Genomic DNA, 13435 nt, shown 5'->3' with positions numbered 1-13435 from the left:
CTGGGGAACAAAGGCGAGGTAATGCTTTTTTAAAGAGGACAGGGGTAAGTTGGGAAGGCCGTTACAAACCGGAAGTCCAGTGGAGTAAACTGAGAATTCAAAGTATGGTGGCTTCTCAGTGGCTGGGCTTTTGGGGGGGATACACAGTAAAGCATTTCTTCCTCTGCCTGGGATAGAAGAGTAGTAACCACGTGCAAAGTCAAGCCCATCTCTCCCTGTTGGGTCTGCAGCTGACCTTGAATGGTAGGGTGTGAGACCTCCCCCTGCCAAAACCCCTCAACTCCATTTTGGTGAGGTTTCCTGTTACTAGTTTTCGTAAGTTAAAAGCAACCAAAACCTAGCAGATTCAGGAAAAGCTCTTTACCTCCCCCCTCAACCGCCTGCTCTGTCAGAGAGAGAGCTATTAATAGAGATTCCTCATTACCTAAGAAATTATCTGCACAATAGGACAACCTTTGTTTTCCAAACATCTCCTATTACCTTCCTGCTAACGGTTTTCCGCCTCTTTGTATCCTCAGGCTCCTGCCCTCTCCTATGCTCAGGATGTCACTCAAACCTTCATGTTGCGTGTTCTTGGAATTTTGTATCTGTCTGGATTCCCCATACAGACAAAACTAAATTTGATTTTCTCCTATTACTGTCCCATGTCAATTTGATTCTTAATCCAGCTAGAGGGACCTTGAAGGGCAGAAGAAATTCTTCCTCCCAACACTATTCAGCTGTAATCCCAGTTCCATGAATGTGGTACAGTGTCCTTTTTTTTTTTTTTTTTAATAAAAACTTTTTAACATGGTTTTAGATTTACAGAAAAAGTGCAAAAATAGTACAAAGGCTTTCCATATACTCAGCTTCCTTTGTTATTAACATCTGAAGTTAACCGTTCCTTTGTCACAATTAATGAACCAATTATTGATAGATACATTAGCTAAAGTCCATACTTTATTCAGACTTCTTTAGTTTTCACCTCTAATGCCTTTTTCTTGTTCCAGAATCCCACCCAGGATATCACGTTACGTTCGGTCACAGTTTCTCAGACTTTGCTTGTTTTTTGCCTTTGAGAGTTTTGAGGGTCTGGTGTCCTGTAGAGTATCCCTCGATTGGGATTGGTCTGATACTTTTCTCATGATGAGACTGGAGTTACTTATTTTGGGGAGGAAGGCCAAAGAGGTGAAGTTCCATTCTTTTAAAAAATTTTTTTTTCAACGTTTTTTTAATTTATTTTTGGGACAGAGAGAGACAGAGCATGAACGGGGGAGGGGCAGAGAGAGAGGGAGACACAGAATCAGAAACAGGCTCCAGGCTCCGAGCCATCAGCCCAGAGCCCGACGCGGGGCTCGAACTCGCGGACCACGAGATCGTGACCTGGCTGAAGTCGGACGCTTAACCGACTGCGCCACCCAGGCGCCCCAGTAAAGTTCCATTCTTAATGACATCATGTCAAGGCTGTATACTGTCAAGATGACTGGCACTATTGATGTGTTGAACTCGATCACCTGGCTGAGGCAGTGCTTGTCAGGATTGCCTACTGTAAATTCACTCCTTTTCCCTCCTTCCCACACTGTACATTTTGGGAAGAAGTCACTATGTGCAGCCCGCACGTATGGAGTGGGGGATTATGCACCCTCTCTGTGTGGGTGGGAATGCTACATGAATTATTGGAAATCCTTCACAGGTTTGTCCCTTCTCCCCTGTTTGTCTATTTATATCAATATGGACTTGTGGATATTTATTTTATACTTTAGGTCGAATCCAGTACCACTTTATTTATTTTGTTACTCAAATTGTTATAGCTTTGGCCATTGGGGGCACTTTGCTTTGGCTCCTGTGTCCCTTTTACATACTCCTGTTATTGTGGGATTTAGGTGGGGTTTCCTTCCTTCCTTCCTTCCTTCCTTCCTTCCTTCCTTCCTTCCCCCCTTCCTCCCTCCTCCCTCCCTCCCTCCCCCCTTCCTCCCTTCCTCCCTTCCTCCCTTCCTGCCTGCCTGCCTCCCTGCCTCCCTTCCTCACTTCCTCCCTGCCTCCCTTCCTTCCTTCCTTCCTTCCTCCCTCCCCTCCTCCCTCCCTCCTCCCTCCTCCCTTCCTCCCTTCCTCCCTTCCTCCCTCCTCCTTCCTCCCTTCCTCCCTTCCTCCCTTCCTCCCTGCCTCCCTGCCTCCCTGCCTCCCTGCCTCCCTGCCTCCCTGCCTGCCTTCCTGCCTTCCTGCCTTCCTTCCTTCCTTCCTTCCTTCCTGCCTGCCTGCCTTCCTGCCTGCCTTCCTGCCTTCCTGCCTTCCTTCCTGCCTGCCTTCCTTCCTGCCTGCCTTCCTTCCTGCCTGCCTTCCTTCCTGCCTGCCTTCCTTCCTGCCTTCCTTCCTTCCTGCCTTCCTTCCTGCCTGCCTTCCTTCCTGCCTTCCTGCCTGCCTTCCTTCCTGCCTGCCTTCCTTCCTGCCTGCCTTCCTTCCTGCCTGCCTGCCTGCCTGCCTGCCTGCCTGCCTCCCTCCCGGCCTGCCTGCCTGCCTGCCTGCCTGCCTGCCTGCCTCCCTCCCTCCCTGCCTGCCTGCCTTCCTGCCTGCCTGCCTGCCTTCCTGCCTGCCTGCCTGCCTTCCTGCCTGCCTGCCTTCCTGCCTGCCTGCCTGCCTGCCTGCCTTCCTGCCTGCCTGCCTTCCTGCCTGCCTTCCTGCCTGCCTGCCTGCCTTCCTGCCTGCCTGCCTGCCTGCCTTCCTGCCTGCCTGCCTTCCTGCCTGCCTTCCTGCCTGCCTGCCTTCCTTCCTGCCTGCCTGCCTGCCTTCCTGCCTTCCTGCCTTCCTGCCTTCCTGCCTTCCTGCCTGCCTTCCTTCCTGCCTGCCTTCCTTCCTTCCTGGCACTATAAGGTATTCCAGACTTACCTCGTGTATTTCCTGCCCCAGACCTAGAAGCAGCCATTTCTCTGAGGAGTCTTGGTTTGTTTTATTGGGGAACGGTAGTACAAACCGAGATCTGGGGGTTAGGTGTGCTCTTTGCTACTGGGGTGTGGTTGTTTGTAGGCCAAGGAAAAGTGCACGTGTACTGACCAGTGTATAAGTGCATTTTTATAGTTATTTCTATATATAACCATCCGTATTAATCTATATTTCACTCAAGGTGAGTTTATCTCGATGTCTCCAACCCTAATTCATTGCCACATGGATCATTCCAGCCTTCTCACTTGTTTGCCTATAACCTCCCACTTGTGACAGTGAGTAACCTGGCCCCTACTACCTACCGTTCAGTTATTCAGTTGTTCAGTTCCGATGGACGTGGACCGTGGCTCAGAATTGGTAACCGGTTACCCGTGCAACACAACTTTTATCAGCTGGTGCAGTGTTACGCACAGTTCCTTTGCCTTTGGTCTTACAGACACCGCCGTATCCAAAAGTACGTCGGGGCGGCACCCCACCCCCTTCACAGAGGTTGTTTCCTCCATTTGTTATACAGTTGGATTCATGTGCCACTTTTTGCATTCATCCTGGGATCCTTGACATCCTAAATAACTCTTTACATTTGCACACGTTAAGATTGATTCTTTGTGCTGTGAAGTTCTGTGAGTTTTGACGAAGGCACGACGTCATGTGTTCACTATTACAGTATCACACGGAATAGCTTCACTGCCTTAAAAAGAATCCCCTGTGCTTCACCTCTCCAGCCTCCTGCCACCCGCATTCCCTGGCAGCCTCGATCTCTTCACTGTGTTCCACAGTACCAGATAGCCGGGGTCCCGCAGCACGCAGCCTTCTCAGACTGGCTTCTTTCACTCAGAGAAATACGTTTAAGATCCATCCATGCTTTGGCCCGGCTCTATAGCTTGTTCCTTTTTATTGTGGAATAGTATTCCACCATTCCGTCGTACGGATACACCATAGTTTCTTTGTCCATTCGTCTATTAAAGGACATCTTGGTGGCCTTCTGTTTCTGGTGATCGTGATGAAAACCTCTACAAACACTTCTGTGTGACTTTTATGTGGATGTGTTTCCAGGTCAGTTGACTGTGTACCTAGGAGGTGATTGCTGGGTCACATGATAAGCGCGTGTAGCCGCATAAGAAACTGATGGACGGTCTGCAGAACAGCTGTTCCGTGTCGCCGTCCCTCCAGCAAGTGAGAGCTGCCAATGTTGCACATCCCCGCCAGCAATTGGTAGCGTCAGTTTGCATAATTGAGCCATTCTGGGGTGTGTGTTGTGGTGTCTCGTTGTTTTCATTTGGGACAGCATCTTTCTGAATTCTTAGGTCCTAGATACTAAACACAGTAGTAATGAGCATTTCGTTTTTTATTTCTTTACTATGTTGAAAGATAGAGCGAGTGAAATAATTTTATTGAATTACCAAAGGACTCGAATGTGCACCAGACTCCTAGGTTTCTCCTCTTTGAGAGCAATGCTTCTAGGCCCTGACATGTTTCCCACACATAGGAATCAGTTGTGTTTACTATTAGGTGAGGTACCACATTTTCAGGGGTTTTTCCATCACAAGGGATGATTCGAGCCCTCCTCTTCTTGTTAGCATCTCAGGCTTCCAAAACACCCATTGCACAAACACCCAGGTTAGTCAGCGTCTCACGGTTTCTTCAATATCAGAGTTGAAGGGACACCTGGATGCTCAGTTGGTTGAGCATCTAACTCTTGATTTCAGCTCAGGTCATGAACTCAACAGGTAGTGAGATCGAGCCCCGAGTTGGGCTCCACACTGACAGCACAGAGCCTGCCTGGGATTCTCTCTTTCTCTGTCTCTCTGTCCCTCCTGCATATGTGCGCTGTCTCTCGCTCACTCTCTTAAAATAACTTTAAAAAAATAATAAAAAGTAGAAATAAAATAGGTTTAAATAGAAATTTTTAAAAAAAGATCAGAGTGGAAGATCAAATCCTGTGCTCCTGTCCTGTGTTCAGACCTGTGCAGGGGTGGTTGGTGGTTCTTAGCCTTGAGACGGACAGAATATGGGCTCCGCGTTGGAGTCCACATTCTAGAGCAGGACTCCCAGCTGGTATGTGGGGAATGGGCTACAAGCGGAAAAGACTCTGCCTCCTTGTTCTTCAGGGTGGAGACCGAGTGCCCAAGGTCTTGTAGGCATCGTGCCGTGTGCCATAGAAATAACGTCCTTTTCCATTGAGTGCTGTGCTCAGAGAGCTGAGGGGTAGCATCTGGGGCTCAGAGCCGGGTTTTCAGTCCATCTCTAGCTTTTCATCGTCTTTCCATGGTATGCGTCTCTCCCTCTCTCTCTTTTTTTTTTTTTTAACTGTGGTGAAATAACATTTACCTTTTTTTTTTTTTTTTTTTTTGAGAGAGAGTGTGCAAGTGAGTGAGGGTGGAGAGAGAGAGAGAACCCCACGAGGGGCAGAGAGAGAGAAGCAGGGCCCAAGCTCACCCAGTGTAGGACTCGAACTCACAAACCGTGAGATCATGACCGAAGTCAGATGCTTAACCAACTAAGCCACCCAGGCGCCCCTTAACATTTACCATCTTAACCAGTTCAGTGGTGTTAAGTACTTTCTCATGGTGCCGCCATCCGTCTCCAGAACTCTTCATCTTGTGAAACGGGAACTGTATCTATTCAACCCTGAATCCCCCTTCTCCCTCCTGCCAGCCCCTGGCACCGCCCATTTACTCTCGTCTCTGAGAGTTGGACTACTCTGAGCACCTCACAGAAGAGGACCCAGAGGTATCTTTTTCTCTGGCTTATTTCACTTAGTGTCGTGTCCTCAAGTTTTCTCCATGTGGTGTCTGTCAGGCGTCACGATGTCCCTTTCTAAGGCTGACTGGTATTCCAGTCACAGACCACAGACCACACCCTGCTTATCCACTCAGTGTGCTCACCCCACTCCTGTCTCCTCATTATTCTTTTGCCTCAGTTTCCCTGTGCACTTGTGCATGCAAGGTAGGCCGAGTCCTAGAGAATCAGTCAGGTTAGAGGCCTGGGTCTTACCGATTATGACACGTTGAGTAGCAGCTACTTAATCTCTCTGAACCCCGTTCCTCATCCGCGAACTGGATCTCTTGTCGTGGGACTTGTCCAGAGACTTCTGTTAGAGTGAAGCAAGGCGCTGCGTGGAGAGGTGTTCAGTGCTCACTGTTTGTACTTTTGGCAGGAGGTTGAGGAGGAGGAGGAATACCCGAAAGTCATTAAATCTGAGAGGTTTCCACCCACTGCCGTGAGTGCTCTTTAGTGTCGCGTCCCAGGGTGTGCGGGTGAATCGTAGGCTCTGCTGTGTCCTGGGCACCCCACACCTCCTGCCTTGAAGCTCTCTGTCTGATGCGGTGATGACAGCGTAGCAAAGCTTCGGGTGCCTTGTGCTCTGGGGGTGCTGGACTGAGCTCCTGTGCGTCTGCAGGGAGGAGGTCCGTAGGCGGGCCCGGGGAGCCCACTGTGCCCTCAAGGGGCTGGAGGACCCGGCTGCTTTGGTGGCTCTGGCTCTGCTGTTCCAGCTCTCGCCCACTGCCCTGCTCCCGCGGAGAGGAGAGAGGAGGAGGAGTTGGGAATAAGTTGTCTCTCTGCTCTGCTGTCGGCCAGCTCAGCTGCACTGTGGGTACCGGCAGTCGTGCCGGGGAAGCACTGGAATTCAGAGCTGCACGTGGAGTGTCAAGAGAGAAGGTTTCTGGGTCTGTGGGAAGAGCGGGGAAGCTGGCCTGTTTGTTGTGGGCAGAGCCCTCTGCAAAACAGTTTTCGAATCCTTTTGTGGACTGTAGTGAGAGCTTGAGACCTCCACAGGAGCATTGTCAGCCTAGTGTTAAATGCTAAAGGGCTGGCCGGGGACATCGCCCTGCCATGTTGACAGACCTGGGCGGCGGCGGGGGGGGGGGGGCATATAAAAAGCAGTGAGGCAGACTTCAAGCTGTATTACAAAGCTGTAATCATCAAGACAGTATGGTACTGGCACGAGAACAGACACTCAGATCAGTGGAACAGAATAGAGAACCCAGAAATGGACCCACAAACATATGGGCAACTAATCTTTGACAGAGCAGGAAAGAATATCCAATGGAATAAAGACAGTGTCTTCAACAAGTGGTCCTGGGAAAACTGGACAGCGACATGCAGAAAAATGAACCCGGACCACTTTCTTACACCAGACACAAAAATAAACTCAAAATGGACGAGAGACCTCAATGTAAGACAGGAAGCCATCAAAATCCTCGAGGAGAAAGCAGGCAAAAACCTCTTTGATCTTGGCCGCAGCAACTTCTTACTCAACACGTCTCTGGAGGCAAGGGAAACAAAAGCAAAAATGAACTATTGGGACTTCATCGAAATAAAAAGCTTCTGCACAGTGAAGGAAACAATCGGCAAAACTAAAAGGCAACCGATGGAATGGGAGAAGATGTTTGCAAACTACATATCAGATAAAGGGTTAGTATCCAAAATCTATAAAGAACTTATCAAACTCAACACCCAAAAAACAAAGAATCCAGTGAAGAAATGGGCATAAGACATGAATAGACACTTCTCCAAAGAAGACATCCAAATGGCCAACCGACACATGAAAAAGTGCTCAACATCACTCATCATCGGGGAATAAATATCAAAACCACAAAGAGATACCACCTCATGCCTGTCAGAATGGCTAACATAACAACTCAGGCAATGACACATTTGGCGAGGATGCGGAGAAAAGGGGATCTCTTCTGCATTGTTGGTGGGAATGCAAACTGGTGCAGCCACGCTGGAAAACAGTATGGAGGTTCCTCAAAAAATTAAAAATAGAACTGCCCTACAACCCAGCAATTGTACTACTAGGTATTTATCCAAGGGATACAGGTGTGTTGTTTCGAAGGGGCACATGCACCCCAATGTTTATAGCAGCACTATGGACAGTAGCCAAAGTACGGAAAGAGCCCAAATGTCCATCAATGGATTAACCAATAAAGACGTGGTCTGTATATACAATGGAGTATTACTCGGCAATCAGAAACAATGCAATCTTGTCATTTGCAACTACGTGGATGGAACTGGAGGGTATTATGCTAAGTGAAATCAGAGAAAGACAAATATCATATGACTTCACTCATACGAGGACTTTAAGATACAAAACAGATGAACATAAGGGAAGAGAAGCAAAAATAATGTATAAACGGGGAGGGGGACAAAACATAAGAGACTGTTAGATATGCAGAAAAACAGGTTGCTGGAGGGGCTGTGGGAGGGGTGGATGGGCTAAATGGGTAAGGGGCATTAAGGAATCTACTCCTGAAACCATTGTTGCACTATATGCTAACTAACTTGGATGTAAATTAAAAAAAATAAATTAATACCTTATGGGGCGCCTGGGTGGCTCAGTCGGTTAAGCGTCCGACTTCGGCTCAGGTCACGATCTTGTGGTCTGTGAATTTGACCCCACATCAGGCTCTGTGCTGATAGCTTGGAGCCTGGAACTTGCTTCGGATTCTGTGTCTCCCTTCCTCTGCCCCTTTCCTGCTCATGCTCTGTCTCTCTTTGTCTCTCAAAAGTAAATAAATGTTAAAAAAATTTTTTAAATGAATACCTTATAATACCTTAAAAATAAAAGGAATTGCCTTTCAAAAAAAGACAGTGAGGCCCACTAGATGGGGTGTTGGGCTCTCTTTATGGATGCTCCTGGACCTTCTTCACAAGGAGGAGATCCACCTGCCAGCAGTGGTAGAGCAGTTCTGTGACTGACCCTTTATACCCGAGAAGTGGCGTAAGGGACTGATGGACATGAGGACCCCCTCTGGCCCCTCGCTCTACTGTACGGGAACAACTACGGCTGACCCTTGAACAACCTGGGTTTCAACTGCATGGGTCCATGTAGACATGGATTTTTTTTTTTACAGTACAGCACTATAAATGTATTTTCTAAATACCATTTTTTCTCTCTAGCTTACTTTATTGTAGGAATACAGTATACAATGCACGTAACATGCAAAATTTTTTTTAATTTTTTTTTAATATTTATTACTTTTTTTTTTAACGTTTATTTATTTTTGGGACAGAGAGAGAGAGAGAGAGAGCATGAACGGGGGAGGGGCAGAGAGAGAGGGAGACACAGAATCGGAAACAGGCTCCAGGCTCCGAGCCATCAGCCCAGAGCCTGACGCGGGGCTCGAAGTCACGGACCGCAAGATCGTGACCTGGCTGAAGTCGGACGCTTAACCGACTGCGCCACCCAGGCGCCCCAGTGCTCCTCCATTTTTAAAGTGCCCTTTGCTTCTCTGGGTGAATTTGTATGTCTCTAATCAAATGTCATGTGATTACAGGATCTGGTCAGTCCCAGGAGCAGCCATCCAGTAGCTCCGAGGAAGCGTCTGGAACGGAGGAGGAGGAGGAGGAGGAGCAGCCCAGCTTCATCTTGGGTCGATGACAGTGTTTGCTGTAGCAGCTCTCTGCGGCCTAACCCATGCTGTGACCAGGACCTCAGGAAACTGTCCACACAACCCGAGGGAAAAGGAATGTGTGTTTCAACTCAGTTTCCCTCCCAACGCTTTGCTGGAGAGAAGCAAGTGGGATCCCCTCCTGATCGTTCCCAGCCCCACCTGTCAGCAGGACTCTGAGCCTATGGGACAGAGAGGACCGTCTGTTGGACACTGTCTCTTGGACACTCAGGGCTGCCAAGCAGAGTTCATTCATGTTCCTGCTGATGGGGAAGATGTGTAACCTGCTGCCCCTGATCCCTGTTCTGCTATTTGGACAGTGATGAGTTTAGGCTTCTGTGAAAGAAATGTTTAGTAAAGAGCAGAAACATCTCAGATTTTGTTCAGACCTGTGAAATGTTGTTCAGAAGCTATAGGGAAGGCTGGGACATGGTGTGACAGGGATGGTCCTGTAACATGGACCTGTTTTCCACGCTGAAGGAAATGGCCTTGGCTCTGGGGCCAACGGTGCACCGCAGGGTGCTTGACCGCCATTTCCCTCAGCTGCGGGGCAGACTGTACCCTGTGATACGTGCTGCCGCCCGGCTGCCCCCTGTCCACAGGTGTGAATCGGGAAGCCCCACACGTGTGCAAGGGGAGATGGGGGGCTTAACCAGGGGGCCGAGCCATAGGAAGGGTGACTTGGAGTGTGAAGAGAGCTTTGAGGAAAACAAGAAAAATAAGCAGGTTGAGAATCCAGGCTGGGCTGAACCAGAGCAGAGTATGGGGAGTCCTGGCCCAACCAGAAGTGGGGGGGGTGGGGGGGGGTGGTAACCAAAAGCTGTGTCTTCATCCTGCAGAAAAGGGGGGCTAAGTAAAGTGGGAGGTGGCCAGGGGCAGCCTTTCAGGCCAGCGGGAGGGACAGAGATGGTGTGAATGAGAGCCTTTGCTCACTTTTTGGATGATTTATCTCCAATTCCAAGTTTCTAAGTATATTTTGTGCCTTTTATGGAGTTTGATAGAATTAAAGATACAGTGGTTTTGAGTGAAGAGAAACTAAGAAACATTCTACTTGTTTTTCATTTCTGCGGTATGGATTTCCCGGCCCCGCCCTGAGCCAGGCGACATCTGTGATAACTTCTGTCCTTTAAGCAATTCAAGCCACAGGAATTTTTCTTTCCCAGGAAGCTGAAATGGAAAATCAGCCCTAATAAATGGGCACGCCCCGTGGCTGTACGTTTGAAACCTGTGTTTCTCTCATCAGGAACTGGCTGGTTAGTTCTGTGCTGGTTTTTTGTTCTACTGTCTTTGAGCCGTTAGTCTCCTTATCTCCCCACAAGATGTGTGTCACAACTCTCGCTTTGAATCTGCAGCCTGGATCTTGTGGGTGTTCGCTTGCCCTGGAGGCTGTTGAGGGTGCCAGAGCTTGGAACCCAAAGACCTAAGGATTCCAGTTCTGATACCACCTCTGCCCGGTTCACCTGGTCAAGAGCTTAGTGACACAGCAGAGCAGATTGTGTTGGATGGGGCGGCATGTGCCAGAGCAGGTAACAGGGTGCCAGACTGGAGGTTTATGTTCTGCACCTTTACTGCATTTCAGAAGAGGATGTTTAGCTAGGAAATGTCTGTGTGTGGCAATTTCTGGCGATTTTTAAGGTGCTGTCATACCTTCGGTTGAATGACTCTTGGTCTTCGGTGTATTGTTTGAGAAAAGAGAACAGTTAGGTGTCATCATTGAGAAGGGAGTGGGAGATACAGAGAGAGACACCCCCCCCCCCCCCCGCCTCAAAAAAAACCATGATGAGGGGAGAATCATTCAGTAATGTCCTCGTTCATTGGCTTGTGGGTGGAGAAAACTCTGGAATTGATCGACACAGGTGTGCATAACTTGGTCATGTCAGGAAACCTCAGGTACAGGAATTCGGACTTCCTCCCCACACTTATTGAGCACTTAACGAGACAGCCCTGCGCCAGCCAACGTACTCGTATTAGAATACTCTGTCCTTCGATTAGATGGCCTTATAGGTTTACCAGACAAGATTCATGAACACAGGTCTGGAAACTTGCCCAGGTCACCCAGCCAGTAAGTGTAGAGCTGGCATTTGAATCCCAGCAGTGTGACTCCAGAACCCACCATTCTAGCCCCTGCACCACAGCGCTGTGCTGCTCTGGGGAGACGCTGTGTGCGGCCCGGACCTAGTGACAAGGGATGCCCGTGCACTGCTCTCTTAGTGCCAGAGCTATAGGCTGAAGGCCGCTTTTTTTTTTCTTTAATATGAAACTTCTTGTCGAATTGTTTCCATGCAACACCCAGTGCTCATCCCAACAGGTGCCCTCCTCAGTGCCCATCACCCACTTTCCCCTCCCTCCCACCCCCCATCAACCCTTAGTTTATTCTCCGTTTTTAAGAGTCTCCCTCTCTTTTTTTTTTCCCTTCCCCTCCCCCCTGGTCTTCTGTTAAGTTTCTCAGGATCCACATAAGAGTGAAAACATATGGTATCTGTCTTTCTCTGTATGACTTACTTCACTTAGCATAACACTCTCCAGTTCCATCCACGTTGCTACAAAAGGCCAGATTTCATTCTTTCTCATTGCCACGTAGTATTCCATTGTGTATATAAACCACAATTTCTTTATCCATTCATCAGTGGATGGACATTTAGGCTCTTTCCATAATTTGGCTTTTGTTGAAAGTGCTGCTATAAACATTGGGGTACAAGTGCCCCTGTGCATCAGCACTCCTGTATCCCTTGGGTAAATTCCTAGCAGTGCTATTGCTGGGTCATAGGGTAGATCTAGTTTTAATTTTTTGAGGAACCTCCACACTGTTTTCCAGAGTGGCTGCACCAGTTTGCATTCCCACCAACAGTGCAAGAGGGTTCCCGTTTCTCCACATCCTCTCCAGCATCTATAGTCTCCTGATTTGTACATTTTAGCCACTCTGAGCAGCGTGAGGTGGTATCTCAGTGTGGTTTTGATTTATATTTCCCTGATGAGGAAGGCTGCTTCTTTAGTAATCTCCTGGTGCATGCCTGCACATGCGTACATGTGATTATATATGATAATTTTAAATACAGTTGCCCCCCCAGGGGCGCCTGGGTGGCTCAGCCAGTTAAGCGTCTGACTTCGGCTCAGGTCATGATCTCACAGTTCGTGAGTTCGAGCCCCGCATCGGGCTCTGCTGACGGCTCGGAGCCTGGAGCCTGCTTCAGATTCTGTGTCTCCCTCTCTCTCTCTGCCCTTCCCCTACTCATGCTGTCTCTCAAAAATGAATAAACGTTAAAAAAAATTAAATATAGGGGCGCCTGGGTGGCGCAGTCGGTTAAGCGTCCGACTTCAGCCAGGTCACGATCTCGCGGTCCGTGAGTTTGAGACCCGCGTCAGGCTCTGGGCTGATGGCTCAGAGCCTGGAGCCTGCTTCCGATTCTGTGTCTCCCTCTCTCTCTGCCCCTCCCCCGTTCATGCTCTATCTCTCTCTGTCCCAAAAATAAATAAACGTTGAAAAAAAAAATTAAAAAAAAAAAAATTAAATATAGTTGCCCCTTACCCACTCACAGGTTCTGTTTGTGAAGTCTCCTGTTCATTAACACTTATTTGTAACCCTAAGATCAGTACTCATGGTGCTCTGTGGTCATTTGCAGGCACAGAGTGGTGAGAAATCGGAGTTGCCTAATGCCCTGTTCCCAGCTGAGTTCAAGAAAAAACATTGTTTTTCTTGTTCAGCTCAAACACATCATTTAGTAACAGTTTTTTTGGCTTTTTCTTGATTCTGCCTTTTTTTTTTTTTAATTTTTTTTAACGTTTATTTTTGAGACAGAGAGAGACCGAGCATGAACGGGGGAGGGTCAGAGAGAGAGGGAGACACAGGATCTGAAACAGGCTCCAGGCTCTGAGCTGTCAGCACAGAGCCCGACGCGGGGCTCGAACTCCCGGACCGCGAGATCATGACCTGAGCCAAAGTCGGATGCTTAACCGACTGAGCCACCCAGGCGCCCCGATTTTGCCATTTTTAAAACGGCCCCGAAGCATAGTGCTGAAAGTATTTTGTCTAGTGTCCTAAGGGCAAGAAGGCCAGGATGTGCTTTCCTTACGTAAGCTTTGTCCGGGCATGAGTTACAGTGCTGTTGGCTGCAAGTTTGTTGTTA

General features: G+C 48.6%; 1 protein-coding gene and 1 long non-coding RNA gene across 2 annotated transcripts in view; both read left to right on the top strand.

The window, feature by feature from the left end:
- The window catches only part of PRKRIP1 (PRKR interacting protein 1), a 33740-nt gene extending 23216 nt beyond the window's left edge, over positions 1–10524 (top strand). Inside the window, exon 6 of the mRNA XM_030301428.2 lies at positions 9198–10524. Within this exon, the coding sequence (XP_030157288.1) occupies positions 9198–9301 (104 nt within the window). The 3' untranslated portion in view covers positions 9302–10524. The remainder of the gene's footprint in view (positions 1–9197) is intronic.
- Positions 10525–10694: 170 nt separating this feature from the next.
- The window catches only part of LOC115504445, a 24231-nt gene continuing 21490 nt past the window's right edge, over positions 10695–13435 (top strand). Inside the window, exons 1-2 of the long non-coding RNA XR_003965699.1 lie at positions 10695–10706; positions 11033–11035. This is a non-coding gene — a long non-coding RNA (uncharacterized LOC115504445). The remainder of the gene's footprint in view (positions 10707–11032; positions 11036–13435) is intronic.

Source organism: Lynx canadensis, chromosome E3 (genome assembly GCF_007474595.2).
Source record: "Lynx canadensis isolate LIC74 chromosome E3, mLynCan4.pri.v2, whole genome shotgun sequence".
NCBI lineage: Eukaryota > Metazoa > Chordata > Mammalia > Carnivora > Felidae > Lynx > Lynx canadensis.
The sequence above is the reverse complement of the archived record's forward strand: the minus strand, read 5'-3'. Positions and strand labels throughout refer to the sequence as shown.